At 35.7% G+C, this 22,483-nt stretch overlaps 1 protein-coding gene across 1 annotated transcript in view; it reads right to left on the minus strand.

Annotated features, from left to right (window-relative positions):
* Positions 1-7,056: 7,056 nt before the first annotated feature.
* The window catches only part of LOC112456263, an 83,994-nt gene continuing 68,567 nt past the window's right edge, over positions 7,057-22,483 (minus strand). The window contains exons 3-7 of the mRNA XM_025018680.1: positions 17,380-17,457; positions 15,776-15,957; positions 13,523-13,721; positions 11,163-11,269; positions 7,057-9,692 (exon numbers count right to left, since the gene is read on the minus strand). Of these exons, the coding sequence (XP_024874448.1) occupies positions 9,567-9,692; positions 11,163-11,269; positions 13,523-13,721; positions 15,776-15,957; positions 17,380-17,457 (692 nt within the window). The 3' untranslated portion in view covers positions 7,057-9,566. The remainder of the gene's footprint in view (positions 9,693-11,162; positions 11,270-13,522; positions 13,722-15,775; positions 15,958-17,379; positions 17,458-22,483) is intronic.

Consider the following 22,483-nt stretch of genomic DNA (forward strand, 5'->3'; position numbering starts at 1 on the left):
GCTCCCGATGGTGCTGCCGACTGGCGGAAGATCGCGACTTTATCGGCACAGCTGATGCACCGTCGCTCATGACAGTACCTGTCTTATCGACATTTAAAAAACGCTAAAAGATTTTGACAAAATTATAACTCGATTGACATCATTTTTTCATATTCTTATCTGAGTTTTTAATTAAAATATTAAAAATGAGGAGCAATATAAATTCTAGGAGATATAAAACTGAAACTAATAAAAAATAAAAATCTTTGACAACAATTCTGATTCATAAAAAACGCAATAAATACTTTATTTTTAAATATAAGTATCTGTTTTTAATGTAAAATATATAGCAAATCAATAACTATAAAATGAATGAAAATTTATTCAGACAAATTCTTGTTTTTTTTTAAATTAGTTTATTAAGATAAATCCTTATTTATTTTTTAGGGAATGGCGAAGAAAGTACGGTCAAAATAACACGTCGGTGTGTTCAATGTAAAATTTTGTAATATTTTATTAACAAAGCTTAACAGCCAATAAACAAGTAATGCCTCTTTCGCGATAACAAAGACACATCGAACGAAATCAGAGCGTTATTATTATTGCGGCATACACTTCCGTCAAACTGATCGGTTGACTAGGATCTATATAATATAGTTGATGTAAACTAGCCTATGTAAACATACAATATCAGCTACTCACTATACCCCCTCCGTTGGGAAAACTCACAGGTGTGATAAATAGGAGGGCGGATCGGTGAAATCGCTATAGCGTAACGTTCTATGAATATCTAGCGCTTGTTACGTTCTTGCTATCTAATCTAGCATGATTTCTAAGTCTAATTGTTTTGCTATTGAATACTTGTTCAGACATAAGCTGTCGTTACGGTCGTCCAATCGCGAGGACAGCACCGTCAATGGACAAAGACTTGAGCTGCGTTCTTGAAAAAGCTCACCTTCCAAGATTGATTAGCTCCTAAAACTCGTAAAAGAAAAAAAAGAGAAATGTCCAAGCGATTTGTCGCGGAGAGTAAAAGCTCCGAAATAAATGTATAACAAACAGCTTGCTTTAAACAATAAATAGAAGATAAAAGTACATTTTTCCGTATACTTGAAGAAACTAGATCTTTTATACAGTTGTATCAACTCCTCTAATCTCTAATCTAAAGAAATGAAGAGTTAGATGCGGTCCTCGCGATTTCCAATCGTAACGGAACGTATTCACAACAGTTTTAGTTCTCTTGCACATGACTATATATATGCTACGACCAATTAATGATATCAACAATCGAAGTAGGAAAAGCGTGTACGTGTAACAACGATTACTCTATAATTCATTAAAGATCAAGTCAATTCGGAAACGTGCGCGTGTAATAAATCACACGGAATCTCAACGCTGTCAGTAATTGTTTTTGAAACTTTGCGATCTTAGATAGCAATTAATTTTTTCAGATGATTTTAAAATAACGTAGACCAATAACATGTATTATATATTGTTATTTCATTGCGCACAATCGTTATATAAACAATAGAAAAGTTATATGCGTGATTGACTGGCTCGCAATATTAATTATAATTGTTAATAAAATTATGCTAATTGCTTTTATAATTTTGATTATAATTATAGATAAGAATTACAGAAAAAAATTATATTGTTGTGCACTAATTTCTATTATCAATATAGTTCCAAGAAAGATAAATGCAGTCATAGAACAAACTTTTTCAATTTTCAAGCATCTTCTGTACGTGGAAGAAGGAATATCTTTCTTGCTTTAATGCTAGTTCAAGACTCACGAACTTTGAACAGCTCTCGCGTTATAATTCCGTTGACGTGCTTCGTTGAATTGCACGCTTACGATGCCGACGATATTTATTACAGCGCACATTTTACAAAGTACGCAAAAGCTAGCTGAACTAACGATACTTCTATATACTGGGCACTATACACCGAGACTCTAAGTAAACGGGGTCGCTTCACTTCGCTGACTGAAACGAATGATGAGATGTATTTACGCAGAGAGTGACTGTTTAAGTCTGTAACTTTTATGCAGAATGTCCCGCCATCAGTAACAGATTCCTCGAATTGTTTCGTTCTTATCTGCAATCCTGCTAAAAACCAGCGTACTGAAAAATATAGAAGTTAACTAAACCCGATAGAATCGGTTTCAAAGGGAGTCTAATAAACTAAGCTGAAAGATTAGATTTCGATTATTGTGTATATTGAAAATAATTTAAATTTGATATTCAATAATTCAATTCTCCACAAAATATATTCCTCTGTCGATAGTTCTGCCCTTCGTAAAGTCCCTTTATTCCGAGCGAGACACTTTGCATAAGGTTCCGTATTTCGTCACAAAGAACTAAGCGATGCCGTTCTCCCCTCAGGGTTGTTTCCATTCACGAAAAGTTTGCCAAAATATATTTCTTCGTAAAAATGTTACATCTGTATATATATTGCACTCTTATCAATATGCAACCAAAGCGCTTAGTATTAGAAAGCGGATATAGCACATATATCTATGTATATGTACATATATATATACCTACACATACATACATGTATATATACGTACATATATGAGTTCGACGTGTAGAAGAGAGCAGATTTTAAAACGTTAGATCTTTTTTTTTTATGTAAACATGCTTTTCGCGCGAAAGAGCGGGCACCATTACACAGATAGATAATGATAATGCGATGATTATAGACAAATAGATTGGTCGAGAATATCATCTGTGAATTTGCAAACACACTTAATTAGGAGCGACGACGAGATCGAGAGAAAGTCGAGTTTCCTCACAACGGAAATCCAACGGGTTTCTCGCGATTAACATATTATTGTACACTTATCCATGTATATTTAGTCGTTAATGGTCCTTCAATCTCCCGCTATGGTCATTTTATTTCATCATCAAATTGACGTATTATTGGATACTGTTTTATTTTACCAACTTTAAAATTAATTAATGCATAACGTATTCTCAGTTTTGACATTTAAATTGAAAATTTTACGTCAAAGGATGGTAATTACGATTTGTTTATTATTATCTACACATATTTAATTTGTAATGCTGTAAAATAAAGATAAATAAACAGCTTGTATAAAAATTGATTAAACTTTTGTATTTAAAACGTTTTTATAAAATAAGGGCAAATAATTAAGAGAGATCGAAGAACCGTTAACAATCAGATAGCTTATTACAATACTAATACAATTATGTAAATCTACCATATACACACTCTTTAAAACACATTCGGTAGATCTCTCATATCTGTCATTTGTATACGTTCATTATTTATATATTTCATTTTTTTTAGACGATATATAAATGGCCATTTTCGCTGAAATAATCTTTAACTTTTACTATGTACTCTCAAACTTCCATCAAATTTCTTCTAGCATTGCACATATTTATATACAATAATCATTATATTTGTTATAAAGAAATATATATGCGCAACATAATTTCAATTATAAAAAAAATTTAACATCATGAAACCTTACGATTGAAAGAGTTTTGATAGTAAAAATATTAATAAAATATTTGTTATAAAAATAAATAAACGCAATGAGAATTGTTTAACGTTATAAATGGATCGAGAAGTAATAGTTGGATAACGATCAGTTCAGCGAGCGAGAGCACGGCTCTCGGAGTTACAGCCAGTACACTATAAAAATGTGACGCAGAAAACATACACACGCACACGTACCCACAAGCAATTGCATTCGCACGCGCTCACGTATAAACTTTCAAAATCTATTTGGCACTCTCCTAGTTTCATCGAAAAGGCGAGCACACTTGCTATTATTTTTCAATTCAGAGACATTGCATATCGAGTAGCTTTATTCCGTCGCTACATACACGGTTTTTTTAGCGGTACGCTATATCTTATATGTATATGTTCATCTTATACGTTATACAGTAATTGGTCTAAGAAAGTTGCCGGTTGCATAAAAAATATCAGCTGCGCCGCCCGGAGCGAGTCAATCGCCCGGTGATAATCACGAGTCACAATGTAATTCTCGTTACAGTCATATTGTAAAAGCCTTTTTTGCATCGCACGATTTTCATACGTATAATCGGTTTGCATTTATTCGCCTTAAGTGCACAATTTTTCTAATTCACAATAAATGTTTCTACAATAAAAATCAACCTTCGACTCGCACGCGAAAAATATGAGGTCAGTCCATAATTCTTCATTTTTATCGATTTTTGATAATCTTGATTCAATTATGACTGACATTAACAACACACCGTATGGAAAATCGTACAATGAAAGCGAGCTTGAAGAAGTATAACAACCAGAGTTTAATTAGTGATAAAGGGAAAATTGAAGATCTTAAGATTGAAAGAGTCTATGCGCATCGACTATTTTGCTCCAGACAAGCTGTGTGAGTCACAAATAAAATATAAAACTCACAATCGCAGTCATTATTAGTAAATTATTTTCACACATATATCTATAATTATATTATCTGACGTATAAATTCCAATTTAATTTAGAGAAGCTCACAGTTATGACAAATCTTACTTATAATAAACAAAAATATAATAAACAATAAGTTATATAAGATAAAAAATTGTAATTAAAAAATATCACAATACTTATTGTAAAAATTTTTATATTTTTTTTTACTTTTTTACTCTCCAAAAAATCGTTCGTCGATATGAATAATACAGGTAATTTGTTAGTATTTAAACATTTGTAGAGAGAGAGAGAGAGAGAAAGAGAGACAGATTTCAGACTCTTCAATTGATATTCATTTACATTATCATATATGGATCAATCCATAGATTTATAGATTAATTATTTTGGTCACATATATTATTCACGGATTGGATATATATACAAGACTACAAATATTTTTACACAATTTGCATCGTAAAACGGATAAATAGATATAAAGATTTCCATATGGCATGTGAATATTTAGAGTTTTCAAAGTGCCGGAAAATATATCCCGATTATACGGAATGTGAAAGCTTTGTCCTTAAGGTGTTGCTAATTTTGAAAATTTTTCTGAAAATTTTTACAAAATCAAAAATATTTCTGCTTGCAAAGATGTATAAAGAGTTTCCATTTCTGTATTAAAAAAAAAAAACACTTCTTTAAACTTCTTTTACCGTGGAAATACCCTGCAAATTTTTTTTCGAAAACCGTATAGATTTTCCAAAAAATAAATCGTTTAGAATACAAATTTGCTATTCCAAGACATTAGAAAATAATAATAAAATTGAGAATTAATCAACTGTATTTTTGTTTTAAAAATCCATTAAATTATAATGACATGAAAACTTATATGAGAATATCTTTTGTATCAACGTGTCTTAATGTTCTTTTTATTTACACAATATATAATAGGAGTTAAATACGTACGTCGAAAGCTTTATAGTCTAAATGTTCAACGCGGAAAAAAAAATTTTATGAACGTGCTGGATGCAGACATATTATTGCTAGCGATTTTTTGTTAAGTCAATTACATGAATTTTGATGAATACTTTGATCTTTTTCCAGCAACATCGTTGCTAAATATGCTAACGGATATTAAAATTCAAACTATAACGTCCAAACTATAACGTTCAGGCAACAATATACTGCATAATGTACTGTATAATGTCATTGATTACTGTCGCTCAATAATCTGATGTTATTGTTGTTACATCAGGAGTGTGATGATAGAAAAGTTATTATATCCATCCATCACGAGACCTATCAAAACGAAGCCAAAACATTGGAGTATTGACTTCCGTGTGATCGATGCTATTTTTAAAAGAGGAGATATCTTTTAAAAATATTTCCTTTTAGAAAAAATTTTGATTTCCACATTTAATTAAAAATTAGCATAGAAAGCATTGTTTTGATTTCGAAACATATTGCACGCTTCTCGCCTGTATCCAGCTTCGTGAATGATGTTCGAGGATACTAGTTAGATTTGATTAGACATTTTGATGAATTACACTTCGTTTTGATTACACAGTGCTAGAACGGTTTAGAAGGGGGATACAGTGTCGAGGGGAGGGGGAGCACTAACCATCGGCGGACATTGGAAAGGGCCCGCAAGCACGATCGAGGAGCCTCCATGTCGTCCCAATGTCTGCCGCGCATTATATTTTGCATTTTGATTTCGGGCTGTCAGCCATTTCTTCTTTTATATGTACTTTAGTATACAGTATACATCGTTACACGCTTATAGACCTTAACGATACAAGAACAACAAAATCCTAGAGGACCCTCTTATTACGATTGCATCTCGAATTAATTGCTGGCGCTAATTCACGTCGGTGCAACTGCATTACGTGCAGGTTGCATTTTGCGTTACGCGCGACCATGTAACACGTGCGTTTTATACTGGGTTCTGTCGTCGTTTACGTAAATACTTACATGAGGTATAGCTCTTGGAGAACATGCATGGCACATTTTATATGTCGGACAACCGATCCGATGATATCCCCCTGTGTTTATCAATATCGAACAGCACGATATGCATATTCATATGCACACAGATGCAAATAACTCTGAGCGAAAGTCCGTCGGGAAAGAGATTTGCGAAAACGTCAATTTTTAATACAATACCGACGATCAACAGACTTTTATCCTCTCACACGAATTATTCAGCAAGTCATTCAATAATTTCAAAATTACGAATTATTTTCGCTCGGGCAATCGTGTTCTGATTCGAGCCTGTTTTGATTTATTTTTATTTTGCGATTTTTTGACGAGTAAGTCGTAATTGCTTTTCTTGAGAAAATCTTTAAGTTTAATTTTGAAATGTTTTTAAATTTCTCACGAGATAATAGAAATAGAATATTTTTCGAATAGAATATTTTCGTTAATATTTTTTCTTTTATTATTAAGCACTTCTCGCATAATTTCTCGAGGACTTTTTCATCGGAGTGTGTATGATAAACATGATGTTGATGATATGTTCGTTATGCCAAATTAATATTTAATTAATGCTCATCTTCCGAGCATCTTACATTATTTAATATAATGTGTATGGAGAATGTTACACTGTAAAAAATTTAATGTCCCAGAAAGTCCACTCTAAATTTTGTGTTAAAATAACACGATGAATGAGTTATTTTAACATAAAATTTAGAGTGGACTTTCTGGGACATTAAATTTTTTACTGTGTACTTACGATTATTATCGTCAAGCATACGGAATCTTATTACATACTTAGCTATAAATGCAACTGTTTTATGGTGAATTTTATGTGAACCCCAATGATATTTAATTATATCAACTAATTTCCTTTCTGTCCAATATGATCTATCTAGCGTTGGAAAATCGCGCTTGATACAAATACTCGAAAACTGCGTTTAACGCTAAATGTACGGTAAATGTAATGCGATTCTATCCTATCTATGTATGAATATGTCCATGCCCTGGAAAATCTCGCGCTGCATTAAAAATAAAAATGTATACACGTGACATTCTTGCCCTTCTGTTCCTGCATGAAAGAAACATTAGTTGATCCATATGACACAAATCTTAGCTTATTTCGCGGTACGTAATGAAGGCGTTGCGTGTATTTTAAACAGGAGACCATTAATATTTATGCTTTGTACATACGACAGAATAGCCGATTAATATTCAACACTACGTGCATATTTTTGGTTACGTAAAAAAAGTGATTGATAAAAATGTAAATTATATCGTTAAAAAATTGATTTTTAATTGAAATCGGCTTGAACAAATATCACTTCATTTAAGCTGAAATGTGAGGACAAAAAATTCATATTACATCACATTTTATCTATCAATTTATGATTCATCCCCAAATATTCAGTGCTGAAATAAAAACTCGCGTGTATGTGTGTACATGTGTGTGTGCTAGTTCCACTTTAAATCTGGATCTATATTTTAATTCATACATTTTGAATTTATTATTTTAATTTCAAGACATGCATTCATGTCTTATAAAATGCTGTTTAAATACACATAGATTTAAATTTGAAATATTCCAATATTATATACCAAATATGTGACTCGAATAATCCACACAAATTTCCGCATTTAAAATTGGCCTTGTGAATTTGTGTTAAATCATTAATCAATATTTCTTATTCATAAACGTGTATTCAGTATTCTCGAACGCTTCAAACCGCCTAATCTCTGTCTCTGTTCGCAGATAAAAAGCGAGGATTCAAATATTCCAAATTTTACATACTAAATATATATATATGCACGCACAATACATCCAAATATTCCAATAAAATCTTCATATTCAAAGTTAACCGTATTGTAAATCTTAGTTTCAAGTGTTAAATCATTAATATTTTTCGTTATAAATACATCTTCTTCTCGCAGAACGTTGCTCGAGCGTCTCGAGTCGTTTAATCTTTGTCCTCTTCGTAGGTAAAGCGAATATTCGGTCGCGCGAGACCGACGACGTCCTTTATTACGAGAGTCCTACATAGCAGGAAGCAGGTAATAACGTGCTCCACATTGACACCACTCTCACAATTTCACGCTAATTTCACGCACACGAGTTACAGCTATGTACAAACACACGCACACGTTCTTATACGAATTTACTCGACACCCCGTGGATCCTTGCAAATTGTTCCTAATTCATTACGGTACATCACATGCATACGACACTCACTATTGATAATAGCGCATCTAGTCTCTTTTATTTGTGACGTGCGAGCGACTATTCCGATCCAAAATCAGAAATTATAAAACAATCTCTTGGCCTCTACGCTGGGATTCTCGCGAATCCTGCTACTTGGACTTATTTGCTTGGAAGGACTCGCGAGTCTCTTCTTACACAAAGTGACACAAATAGGATTTTTTTAAATATTAAATTTAATATAAAGTTCTCTAGAATCACATCATTATTATATTTTATTCGCGAACTTTATTAATTACTTCGGAATTACGAAAATTCAGCGCGATATCATCTTCTTTATAATATTTATCTCGAATTTAATCATGAATTGTATTAAAATCATCTAACTATATAACGATCTTTTTTCATTCTCCGTGAAATAATTTCTACCTTTAAGCATCGAATAAAGCTGATTTTCTGTCGATTTGTTTCTTTTCCGCGATGATTAAACAGCAAGTAGCAGCATTCTCACGGATATACGAGAACAACCTCGTGACCTACCTTGACTCCACGACTATTCCATCTTCATGATTTGCGGCGCTCTTATAGCACGTCGAGGTGCTCGTTGCTACTGGCACGACGTTCGATGACGTACTTCAGCGTGATATTCAACCCCTTATCATCTCTCCCGCCTCTTGCCGAAACTTTACAAAACACGCGCGAGGAAGAGCGGGTCTAACTTACCTGCGAGAAACTGTATACGATTGGTGCAAGATTTGCCCCAAGATTCGAACGAACAAAGATGACGTTGTTGTTGGCGAGCGGCTCGTCAAGGGTGAGGAAATGGGAATTCGCGGAGATATTAGGTATTAGGATAGAACATAAAATCACAGGAATTGCTCTGTCCAAAAACGGAATCATCAGTCGAAGCTGAAGCGTTCTGTGGTTCACCCCCTTCACCGACGACCACGCGGCGACCTCGAAGAATTCACAGGGTCATACGTGGCGAACGGTGGAGGGGGTCGGGCCGCTATGCTTGGTCCACCTCGTGACAGACTTCCATATAGTCCGGGTTGTGCATTATATCCTTTATCATGTCCTTCAGTATTGTGTAACGCGGGAACATCGGATACAGCTTCGAGCCGTTGTACTCCTCCTGCGACAGAGAAAGTGGCCCTTATTTCGGTCATTAATAAACGACAAATTATATGCATGCCTGTTTTTTGTCCTGGGTTTCTCATGATCCTATTCTCCATAGTATTTTTGATTCATAACTGATGATTTATGTGTGATGTGTGTGTGTGTGTGACTGTATTCATCACCAAAATTTAATAAACCAAATCTTTTCCGAGAGAAAGTTTTTAACCCTTTAGTGCGTAATTTTGCATATGTATATGCAAAGAAACTTTTCGATGCACCGTGTACTTACTCTCCCTTATGAAATGCGAACTGAAAACGCACGACTTTGCACATCAGTAAAGGGCTTTCTGTGGCCCTTTTTTCCCTTCTGAATGAGAAAACCCAGAAGATTATTATTTATTTAAAAAATACTCGGAATGCTACGAAAAATTGCGTATTTAAGGGTTAAACTATAATAAAACGTAGGTCAAAATGGAAAAAATTAATTCTAAACCATGAAATTAATTTTTCAGGGAGTGGAGAAAAATGTGTCCAAACAGTTTCTTTGACTTCAAAAAAGTATTATCCACGACAATTTCCAAGTGTATATTCGCGGAAGAATCAAAGAACGTGAGTTGATATTACGATACCTTCGGTCGTCTTTAATCTCTGATTTATTTGATACTTTACGGAAGAAGAACGTAAAACGAGTAGATGATAACTGCCGTATTATCGAGCGGAAAGCGTTATGAGAGTAGCGGTACGCAACTTATTGGAACATAAAAAGAAAAAGGGCGATCGTAACAATGTTCTAATATGACAGCTGGTGTTACGTTTTGTCCGCTGTTGAACAGTATTATCTTTTTACGACCATACTCGCGGAATTGTATACGATATAATTCATGTCAAATATTCATTCTGATCAGAAAGAACATTGTTATTTAAAAAATATAGTCTTTCCAATGAATTTTAATTTGAAAATAATAAAATTGAATAAATCATAAAATTGCATAAATTACATAAATGAGAAAATAATGTTAAATTTTTTGGTTAAATTAATTATTAAATTAATTTAATACTGATATTTCAAAAAAGTTTAACTTTGATGCCGAAATACTGTTTTACATTAACTATAAGATATAAAGAATATGTTCAATAAAATTTCGAGTTAAAATTAAAATACATTTTCACACGGAAAAAGAATCAACAGCATCATTTTTTGTATCAATAGCATCAGTGTTATTAAGATAAAATTTATTGATGCAATATCAATATTAATGTACAAAAAACATCAGATAATTGTTTTAATAATTTAAATATTTGGTCCAATAATATCCAATTGAATTAACTATTTATGCTTGTGGCAACTCGTGACGTCGACGTTTAATTGAAGCAACTTTATTTTTTTTCCGTGCAGATATTATGGATTAGTATTCACGCAAAATGTAATTTCCTTTAGACATATCTTTTTATGTGATAAGTAAGTTAAACGTTGCAAAATACGTACTTTCAACACTTTGATGAGATTCCTGAGACCCGTGTACTTCTTCAGCAATCTGTACAGATCATTAGTCATCTGGGTGTTTTCAGCTTCGATTTGCGCCGTCGTCATATCTATGCAAACCACATCATACTTATTAATTCATTTCGTTTGATTTTTTGTTTATCACAAATGCGGTTCTCGTAAATACAGTCTCAAAAAATATATCAGATCATGAAAAACATGATTGTTGCGTAGCTTCTAAAAAAAGCATCAATGAAGCGCCAACAATGTCAATCACTTTTTAAAAAATCATGTGCCTCATTCTTAATAGATTCCAAAACACAACGTCCGTATAACTATTTTTTAAATGAAATTGCTTTCGTGTTGATCACACGATATAAAAGCGCTATATCGACGCAGTGTAACAAATTTTTTGAAAAAACTTTTCAGTATTTAATAAGCGAGCATAAAAACGAAGCAATGTCGAATGTTGCGTGCGGTTACATCAACGTAGTTCGTTCAGCATTGCACCGAGATTAATTAACGCTGAGGGAAATATTGCTCTTGCTGGCAAAATGAAAACTAAGCGGAAACATTGGCTGTTAATGTGTACGTTTACATGCAGCACAGAATCAAACTGAAGTACTGGCGCAGCAGTTTGATATCAGACAAATATTTTCAACTTTCTGTATAGCTTTTACTTTTTAAAACATTTTTCAAAAACACGTTTGTACTAAAGTTTTTATTGTTATTTTAATTGATTTTTCATTGACCATAAATTCTTGCTATCTGAAATATTTTGATAATAGTTTCTACAGAAAATATGTTTATTATTTTCGACAGTTTATAAATAGTTTCTACATTGTATATTTAAAAACATAGTATGTTTCGATTCTCCTCTATCAAAATATAAAACAAAATAAAATAAAATCAACAGAACGGAAAGGTACGAAGCAAAATAACAAAATATAATAAAATAAAAAAGGATGTATATGTATATATACACATACATACATATATACATATATATTATATATATATACACATATAAACTTGAAAAAAATTTCCAATCAATTAAGCAAGTTAATTAATGGTTTCAATTAACTATTGTTCAGGCCATTTGTCGGACGGTTTCAACTAAAACTTACATTCCGTTACGAAACGAAGAGAGAAAAGAGTCTTTGATTAAGCATGCGAAAAACGGTGAAATATTGTATCGGTGAATATTTTTAATTACGGCACCGGACCGCGGCGCTATCGTCAATTTACGTTGTTAATATAAGTTCTCCTTTTTACTGGAATAATTTACGAATCCGCGATAATCACGCGCGAGCGCACCATCGTACAATATCGCAACAACGTTCGTGCGTTCGCGTTTACAAAACATCACGTATTTAGGGACACAAAATAAAGAATAACTTTCAAATAATTTTCACCGTATATTGCGATAATGAAAAATATCATCATAAATCGTCCACGCTCCGGAAAAATTATGAATTGTTGTACGAGGCATCCTGTTGAATATTTATGAGAGTGCAAAAACCGAGATAAACGAGACATGAAAAACAGATTAATTAAAAAAGTATGTGGCTCCTAAATATCTCGAGTTTTCAATTCTACAAATTTTTAACTATCTCCCAGGACTCTCGAGTTTTCTAACTTCGACTCGAGAGAAATAAAATTCAATTTTCTAAGATCTTATGAATAAAATGTTACAAAATATATTAATTAATGCTATAGCAACGTCATTTTAATACCGTTAATATCTTCGTTCTAAATATTACAAAACTGATGATCGTGAGATATTGCACTTATGTTTCGTCTTAATGGTACAATGGAACTTTGATATCTCCGTCCTTTCAAGTACTACGACGGAAAATGATATATTATGCAGGCTTGAAAGCTTTCCGAGGAATAGCCACTGAAACGTGTCTCTTCCGCATAATTTGCACAGCATGAAAAATATCACAATTGTTTCGCGAGCGCAGAGTACAAGCGTCTAATATACATAATTATGTAGACTTTTTATAATTATAATGAAAAAAGAGTAATAAATAAAAATTATTATAGAAATAAAACACAATTAAATTAGAAATTAAATTAAAATTGAACTAGAGATTTCTCGTTAAGCGAAAATTAATGAGTCAAAAGAAACGACCCAGAGTCGGGCTTACAAATAAATTAATTGACTTCCTATTCATTGAGTCTCGAATCGATTGAAGGCGTTAAAGTCAGACGATAATCAAAGTCACAGCTAGGAAAATGAACGGCACGGACGAGAAACAATTGACGAAGGACAATGGAGAATTGTTTTCTTTCTCCGGCAAAACCTACCACTATTACTACCCTCGACAAGGATCGATTACCGCACTCCGAATACTCACTCTCGAGTCTCTCGATGCGCTCTCTCTTGGTCTCGGCCTCCTCGGCAAGACGCGCCGAAGTTTTCACACCTTCGCCGCTTTTGTGGGTCTTCTCCATGATGGAACAGGCACGCAGCACGAAAGCGGGCACGGTCTCCTGCTTTTCCTGCCTCGGTATATCCACCAGCGTCCAATATTGCGTCTCCAGCTTAATTACGTCCTGGAAGAGCAAAACCGTCGGTAGCTCGGGCTACTGTCGCAACGACAAAAAAGGAAAATGGAGGGAAAAAAGCAGGCGCGCTTGTGCAAGGCGATCGGCCATTGTACCAGCGAATCCTTTTATCCGCGTGTCTTCGAACGAGTCACTGGCCCATTCATCAGACGTGGTTTAAGAAGATCGATTTCATCCTCGCGTCTTTAGAAAGCGTAGCATCACTAATCTGTATTCATATCTAAAATGATAGCTTACAAACTGTAAAGACATTTTGTCTGAAAAAAAATCTAATTTTATTATATAATTTTCCTATTTACTTCTTAAAAATAAATTTGGTCATATATATTTCTTTACTCTTATAATTTTAAATAAAATATCATCAATATATATATATTATATATATATATATATATATTTGATTTTAATTTCTTTATTTTAATTCATTATTATTCTTCTAATGCCAATTTTATTTTTATTTAATTCAACATCGATTTTTTAAAATACTGACGATTAAAATCGTTTTGAAAGCTAATTTTGATTAATTCCTGCTTGTTAATTTCGTAACGGTGAAAACACAGCTAATTTCAATGCCGACAATAAGTAGCAAGTTTATGCAAAGTCCTTACAAAAGATTAACAATAATATATCTGCATTACAGTGCTCCTGTATTATTTCCTTTTTCTCTCGCATCTAAGCGTTTCAAACAATACACCTCGGGATTACAACGGCCACCGATGAAACAAACAGCACGATTTACAGGGGACAATTTTATTTCGCGTTGGTATCGCTTGAGGATTAATCCCAAGTTGGTTTTTCCTCCGCTGACGGGGAAAAACTCGGAGCTCTCGAGTCTCTCGATAGCGGCTGCAGTTCCGAACGAAAGTTTACACCAGAAACAAACGTCGTCGCCCGAGCAAGTGCACCTGCGGGACCAACGATCGCGAATCGCTGTGTATGCACTCCGCGGGAGCAAAAGAACAAAAAAAAGGGAAAAAACAGAACTGAAAGATGACGATAACGCGCGCTCATCTTCCACGCCGACTGCGAATGTGTCCGACAATCGCGCACCTGGCTATCTTTCGCGTGCATCTTTATTTGTTGCTCATCCCGCGGGTGTGCGATCTATCTCTCGGACAACAAACGTTGCGCTCGCTGCGGCGTGGGTACTTCGAAAAATAAAATGCCTGCGTGTCGAATTGTTCCCTTTTGCCGTTGCTCGTCCGTCGATTTTGTGCAGCTGAAAATTTCGCGCCGAGTTACACGTGGACGAGCACCCGGATATTTTGCGCTCTGTTGCCTGTTTACTGACGAAATATCGTACATCTGTCACTTTTCCGCTGTTTCTTTACTGTGTCTTTTTTTAAATTATCGTTTCTCTATCGGTTTCATTAAGGCTCAATTCGCAAATTTATACGTATACGTTGAGTAATTTCAGAACAAGCTAAATATATAATGATACATATTGTGATGTATTTCTAGTAAATTTACATTATACATTATCTGCAATTTGTTGTTGCCTTTCTTTCCATATTTTATCCCAATTGTGTCAAAAATTATGTATATCAAATATTATACATAACTTTGTAAATAAGTCTGATTTATTTTTCAATCAAACAATGAATGAAGAAAAAAAATGTAACGATCGAGAAGCACTAAATTATTTGAGAAAAATAATTCGACGATAAGGATATTACAGCATTTACCATGAAATTATCTAGGAATTATTTATTATAGATAAAGTTAATTATAAGTTTCTCAATAAGTTAATTATAATTTATATTACGGTTACAAGTTAATAATTAGTTTCTTAGCGATTCCCTGTCTCCCTCCCTTTGACAGAGAACCGAGCGCAAGTGACTCGACCGAGTTTCCGCAGGAGCGGAGCTGTTATTCTCCGTTCTTGCTGTTTACCTGGTATAAACCGGCGGCATAATTACAACGTAATTACGTCAAGCGACAGTTTAGGATTGACGCTCGTAGACCACGAAGCACTTTGTGCTTCGTGGGACAAAAACATGTGTGCTATATGCAATTACGACGCCCGGTTCTTCCTGTCTTACCTTGATCATATTTTTGAGGAGGTTGTAACGCTGGAACACGTTGCGCACTTGCTTGCTGTCGGTGTACTTGCACATCAGCTCGACCAGGGCCCTTTTGGCGGTGTCGTAGCTACCGTCCAAACGTATCCTCACGACCCTCAGCCTCTCGTTCGTCTCGATCACCTCCTCCTTCGTTTGCCCACCTGCACCCGCCGCAGAGAAGCCGTATTGCAATTCGAAAAGTACTCGGAAGTACGGGCAATTTTCCCTCGATTACGAATACCTCGCATCGACGCATTTTACTCTCGTGACTGTGTTCAATCGATTTTCCTTATCACGCGCTTCAATCATCGCGCGTCGCGTAATTTAACAGGGCTGTTAAATTAAGCGCGATGGAAACGACGAAGACAGCGCGCATGCGAATGTTGCCTTCAATTAATTTTCAATTAACTCGACACCGCGATAACGTCGGAAGTTTCGACATAAATAAATCGAGCACGGTACGCGACGCGATAAGCAACTCGGTCGACGTGTTTCCGCTGTAGTTTCAGGGAAAGTTCGAATCCCAAAAATAAACAAAATCACGAAACATTTTAAGCAACATATGCTAGAGATATGCCTAAAAAGTTTTAGAAAATTTTATTGATCACTTTCTTATCCGATTTATATTCGATTTTTGTTTTATGAATCGATTAGAAGGACGTATAATTTCGAAAATTGTTAAGGAGTTGCGAAAAATAATAATTATCCTTGACTGTTTCACTAAAATAAAATATCGATTTTAAATTCTTTGAAAAATTTGCGATCGAAATTGAGGTCGCGGGTACACGTGTCCCGTACACATTGTTATTATCATACATTAGGAACTTATCTGATCGCATTTCACCGACAGCGGCACGGGAACGTTGACGTCGGAATTAATCATAGTTTCACATTCGTCGATGGGAAAGCGTTAATCTAAACCTGACAGAATTCTCAGTCGACGACGAAGTTTCCGTCCATTCAGCTTAATACAGCGACACACCGTTACTCTCCGGACCAACCGAATACAAGAGTTTCCGCTTCGATTCCATTCATGGGACAACTAACAACGTTCGCCGTTGGCAGACGGCCAGACACTTATTTCCGAGCGATATGTACATACGTCTCTATTGCCGATTTATCGGAATTGCTATATTTGGAACAAATGCTCACCCTTCACTTTTAACTCGTTTAGAATAAAATCAAGGAGTTAATAAAAATATTGACAATTTAATTTTGCTAACTAAGACTCGAAGCTAATTCTAAAGGAGATATTAATAGAGATATAAATACACAAATTATATTTAGAAAGCTTCATTTTTATAAGGCTTTTTTATTAAAAAAATTTTTTTAGGTAATTATCCTCACTGGATTGCATTCTTCTGGGTGAGATTATCGAGGACGATCATAAATTCACAGTGATTTTATTAGCGAGCTGTATGAAAGTACTTTTGAAGAGGAAGCACACGAACACCCCATCATTTCGCATAGTCTTTTTCAACGTGTGAAGTTATTGAGTCGCAGCGATTTGCCAAGATACCGGCTAAAGTTTAATTAAACTCCCACGCGAGAGATGAATGTGATAAAATATCGCTCGGACTTACTGGAAGTGCCCTCGTCCTTCACGTCCTGGACGATCCTCCGCACGCTCTGCGTGAACTTGCCCACGAGATTGGTGCTGGCTGAAACATGCAACATATTCGAGTTGAAATAATGGTTCTGGTGTATAAAGAAAACAAATACATCTCGCAATTTTGAATTAAAGAGCCTCGAATTGTTCAACGCTCGATGAATAACATTACAAAGTCAAATTGGCGAAAACGCGCGCGCTCCTTTCCACCGCGCCGGATAAAGACGCGCGGGAATAATGGATGAGGTCCGCTGATTGTGAGAGGACGAGAAAAAGAGATCTCTCTCTATAGGGGGAGGGGGAGGAGGCACAAACGTCACTCAGTGTATCCGGCGAGTGGATGGACTTGACGAGAAATACCAACATCGCTCGCGTCCGTCCGTGTCGGGCGACATTAAAGCGTGGCAGCGCGGAAAAGCAGGCTAAAGCTTCTTACTCGTAAAACACGGGATTGTTCTTAAAGCAGCCGTCGAAGTGGGCTTTTTAAAGCGATCAATTCGCCCCATCGACTGCGAATGCGACCGTTATCTGTATGGCAATTCAACTCGGCTCAGGCGACTCTTCTGTATTATCGCACGCGTGCGGCACATGTCGCGTGTTATTAACCGTCTATTTATATTAAGAGACGCGAAATTTCTCATCTGACACAATAGACAGCTTTATCATGTTTAATCCTCTCGGCCAGCTTAATCCCTTCGCGAGATGAGACCGGGGCAACGTCATACCTAACTATACTCCATAATTTCCAAATAAAGCTCCTGATTAAACGCCGGACTTCCACCGTCTGCACTTGTGTCGAATGCAGTTAGTATTTGGCTATTTATCGTTGCTGTCGGACTTGAAAACAAAAACAAATTTATAGTTAATTGAAACTAAATGAGCAAACTTTTTTCGCGTTGCAGAATTTTAAATAAACAAGCTGAGTTTTACTACTATAATGAGTTTATAAAACCATGCGAGAGTTAATTTTGGAAATTTCTAAATTTTATCGAGGAAGTTTCGTCACCACTGCCATATTATGCGTGAGAGTAAAGTTGGTTTAATTATACGAGATAATTCACGCGTTTAACATCGCTATAAGTCTAAGTAAAGTAACATGAGAATGTATTCAACGAAGTTTCCGATATCTTCCGCAACATTTCCCTCGCGGGGAAAATAGTTCCGTCGATTTCTTTCTTGCGAGGAATCGTTCCATAGGTTGTTAACGGGTGAACGTAAACATGGTAATGCTGAGACTTTTGTCGGAGCAAGGAGGGAAAGATTTTCTCTCGTAGCGCAAAACGCACAGAACGCCCAACAATCCTCTTTTACGGCTTTGTGAGTCTCGCTATTACAAAGCCAAAAAGTCAACATTCCTCGTATTCTTTGTTCCGGTCTCGCGTATACCCACACGATGCGGAAGTTCATTGCGGCAAAACGGAAAACGATTCAAGGACCGTCAACTGCTAAAAAAACTTGGGCTTTTTTGAGGAACTTGGAGACGAGTTTTTTTTGACAAAGAACTGGATTAATTGTCGTTTTGACGATAGAACATTCTCGTGTAAGAATGTGTGTGTAAAATTTATTATTTGACTATATTTTCCATTTGATCATTTTTTATTGTATCTATATTACAATGTGAAAGATGATGATCGCACAAAAGGAATAATATGACTCCTCGTTTCCCACGCAATATGGAAAACTGAGTTTCGCAACATCTGTCATGTTCATTAGTATGAAACTGCTCGTTCGGCGAGCTCGGCTGGCTGAGAGCCAGCTTGTATAAGACACCTTATACATCTGTATTATCTCGCTCTTTATAATGGAGAACGTTCGGCCAACGCGCGCGAGAACGGTGGATAAACTCGCTTTAATAGTAGATACTTCGACAGGCTTTCTACGGTGAAACGATTATTCTTGTTACAAAATAGGAGAAGTAAACTTTTCTGTATTTGCTCCACTTAACCGCTCTCTCTGTGATCATTATGTCAAAGTAATTTCATTTTCGATACAGACATCGTACATATCCACTGAAATAGTCCATTTTATATCAAAATGATGGTCATAGAGAATTTTGTCTTATTACTTCGTGAAATAAATATTTATATAAGTTAGAATAAAATAAAATATGTATACAAGTTATATAGAATACAATAAAATAAATATTATAGATATTATTTATATCTAGAATATATAAAAATTATAAATATCAAAATCAGTAACTTTTTTATTCTGAATAAATCCTCTTGGTGGATCAATAGTTTTCTTCCATCATAAGCTTTTAAAATCGCGTAATTTTAATGGAACCGACGATATCAAATAACGTAATTTGCCTCAGTGATCAATTACGCGAATAGGGAACTTTCTCATTTTCGTTTTCGTTTTACGGTGTGGCTTTTGATTGGGCGAGTGCGATACATTCGCGGCGTCATCGTTCGCCGACAAAAGGGCGTTATCTGGTCTCGTTAAGATAATATGATTTGCCGAGAAGCTGGCTGGCTGCCAATCTGTAAAACGTACCGTCTTGCCCCTATAGTCCTCCGAATTACTCGGTAATTGCATTTCGTCGACTCGCGGGAATTTAGTGGATTCAAATGGAGTAATAGAGAACCTTTTCAGATGAAATCTCAAAGTACAAGAGTGTCTGACTATATCTTTTTTTTCTGAGAAGAGATATGGTTATTTCTTCGAAGAATAATCTTATTCATTAATTTTTGCAATTTTATATATTCATCAATTTCTTAATTCTTGTAGATTTCTATGAAAAATGTTTAATCGACAATTTCGGCGAATTGCATCCTGACGTACGCTCGTTTCGAAGTACGTAACCTGCAGTAGTAAAGATATGTTTATGATCCGACGTATGCGCGCTACGTAAATACGAACTAGTTCCGAACATATGTGTACATAAAGAACGAATGTAAATTTTGCGTTATACAGAGTATCATAATTTATGCGATTGGTATACCAATAGTAAAAATCAGTTGTTGAAAATCGCGACTTGCGAGACGTCGCGCATAAGATGTCATTACAGGATAAAGAATAACCGGCTGGGTACAAGTATAATCCAACTTCGATATACGTCGCGTCTTTCTCCTTTCTCCACATCACGTTTGCGTTTTATAAAATTTTCTAAACCCGACGCCACTCGTGACTTCTTTTCAAGAGGACTCACGTCAAGTCACCCGCGGGGAATTCCCAACGAAAGGCTCTAAACCCTTCCGGTACGTCACGCAGTATCGCGCCATCCGGTATTTCATCCGCGCCGAGTCGAGAGGCCGAGGCGAGGGGGGTTGCGCGTATGTCGTCCAGCATTTGTACTTCGTTGCCTTTTCCAGTGGTTTTCGTACGGTTCCATTGAAATTCAGCACGCGTTTCCTACGTGGCTCTCATAGACCGTCGCTTCTTCGATCACGAGGCACCGAGATGTATCTCGCGGAATAAGTGGCCATGGAAGGAGGTCTTCTCTTCGCTCGGCACACGGGCCGGATGCCAAAATGCAACAAGCGCATTGTCGTTCAAACCGTGCAAAACGGATTCGTTCTTCCCGCATCGGCACGCGCCAGCTAAGTGAACTGTCGTTTTCGATTGCCCGAAGGTCGAACGTGATCGTTGTTGAACGAACTCTCGTTATCCCCCAAATTCGCGCCGGCATCGGCAATCTGTTCCGCGATCAAGTAAAAATAGAAAAAGAGATGTTCTACTGTCTTACAATTGTTAGATCTGGATTTTCGAGTAAGTTGAAGCTTTATGTTCTTATGTTACCGAACTCGGTATGTCGGTGAAGTACCTATGCATTTAGAAATTATATACTCAAAACAGGAATGAATTAAAAAAGAAAGAAAGAAATTTGAATCACCGCACACTGTAATTACAATTCATGAATAAATTAATAAAAAGCAATAATATAGGAGAAAAGCTGAAAAAAAATTCGATGAAATCTACACACCTGCGTAGCTAGAAATTAATTTCATTTCATATACAGTCGTCATAATGCGAATTGCATAGTTTATCATATTTTAACAATCGACACTAAACATTTCTGTAATATTATATAATGTACGGTGCGAAAGCTCTTCGATTTGCTCCCTACCGCTCGTAAAGCAACGCGATGAGTTTTTGCGCGTGCGGTAATTTGCCAGAAGACAAAAGGCGCGGAAACGACTTGTCTGGTCACGATGAACGTTATTTCCCGAGGCCCTCCTAGGTCCTAACAGTCGTAACCTCGATAACCTTCTCTACAGGAAGAGAGCGCGATCGTTAAGTATACTCGTAAGAACTGTAAGAAGAGGGTCGGTCTTCCGACTTCCAGGATTCTTATTCTGGAAGCCGAAGTTTCTTCGTCGATCTCAGGAGATAGTTAAGCTTGCGACCACAAGCATGTCGTCCTTTTGGCCGTTATTACCTCTGGAATTGTCCAACTATCACGGAAAATCGTGGCTATTATTGGAGTCGAATTTTTTGCTCCGCACGCGAACTGGCACAAGTTATTTACCGTGAGATCTGACACAGATAGTTTATCCTAAAAAAGATTTTTACCATTCCTTAAAAATAGTAATTATAGTATCGATACTATACTGCACAATAAGTTAAATAATGTGTACCTAACATTTTAGAAATAATGATAATTTAAATATAAATTTTGTTTGTAAAATAAATTCGCCTATTATTTAATTAAATGGAGGAATAATTATATTAATTTTCCGAGTAGTTATTGCGATATCAGCATGTAAATAAAGGTTTCGTGAAGGAGATAAAATTGTCGTTAATGATTTATAGACGCTTAAATGATTATTGGGCTATTTTCTATGATGAGAGTCTTTATAGTCAGGTTTCTCCTAAACTAAATAGCGCTCGATATATTTAAAAATGTAATACCAATATAGAGACCTAAATGTGTTTTACTTATGTGACATTGCCAAACTATGAAAAAGTCATCGCTAACGATGATGCGGAACGGTTTTGCAGAGGCCGTTTCTTTATGAGTTGCATCCTCATCATGTCCGCGCACTATTGAAGATCGGTAAACCGGATTTTTCGCCAATGAAAGCGGCGCCGTTATTCGAGCGACTGGAATACGGATGGATGCACAGGCGGAT

This window comes from Temnothorax curvispinosus, unplaced genomic scaffold (genome assembly GCF_003070985.1).
Source record: "Temnothorax curvispinosus isolate PA1 unplaced genomic scaffold, ASM307098v1 QBEX01006721.1, whole genome shotgun sequence".
NCBI lineage: Eukaryota > Metazoa > Arthropoda > Insecta > Hymenoptera > Formicidae > Temnothorax > Temnothorax curvispinosus.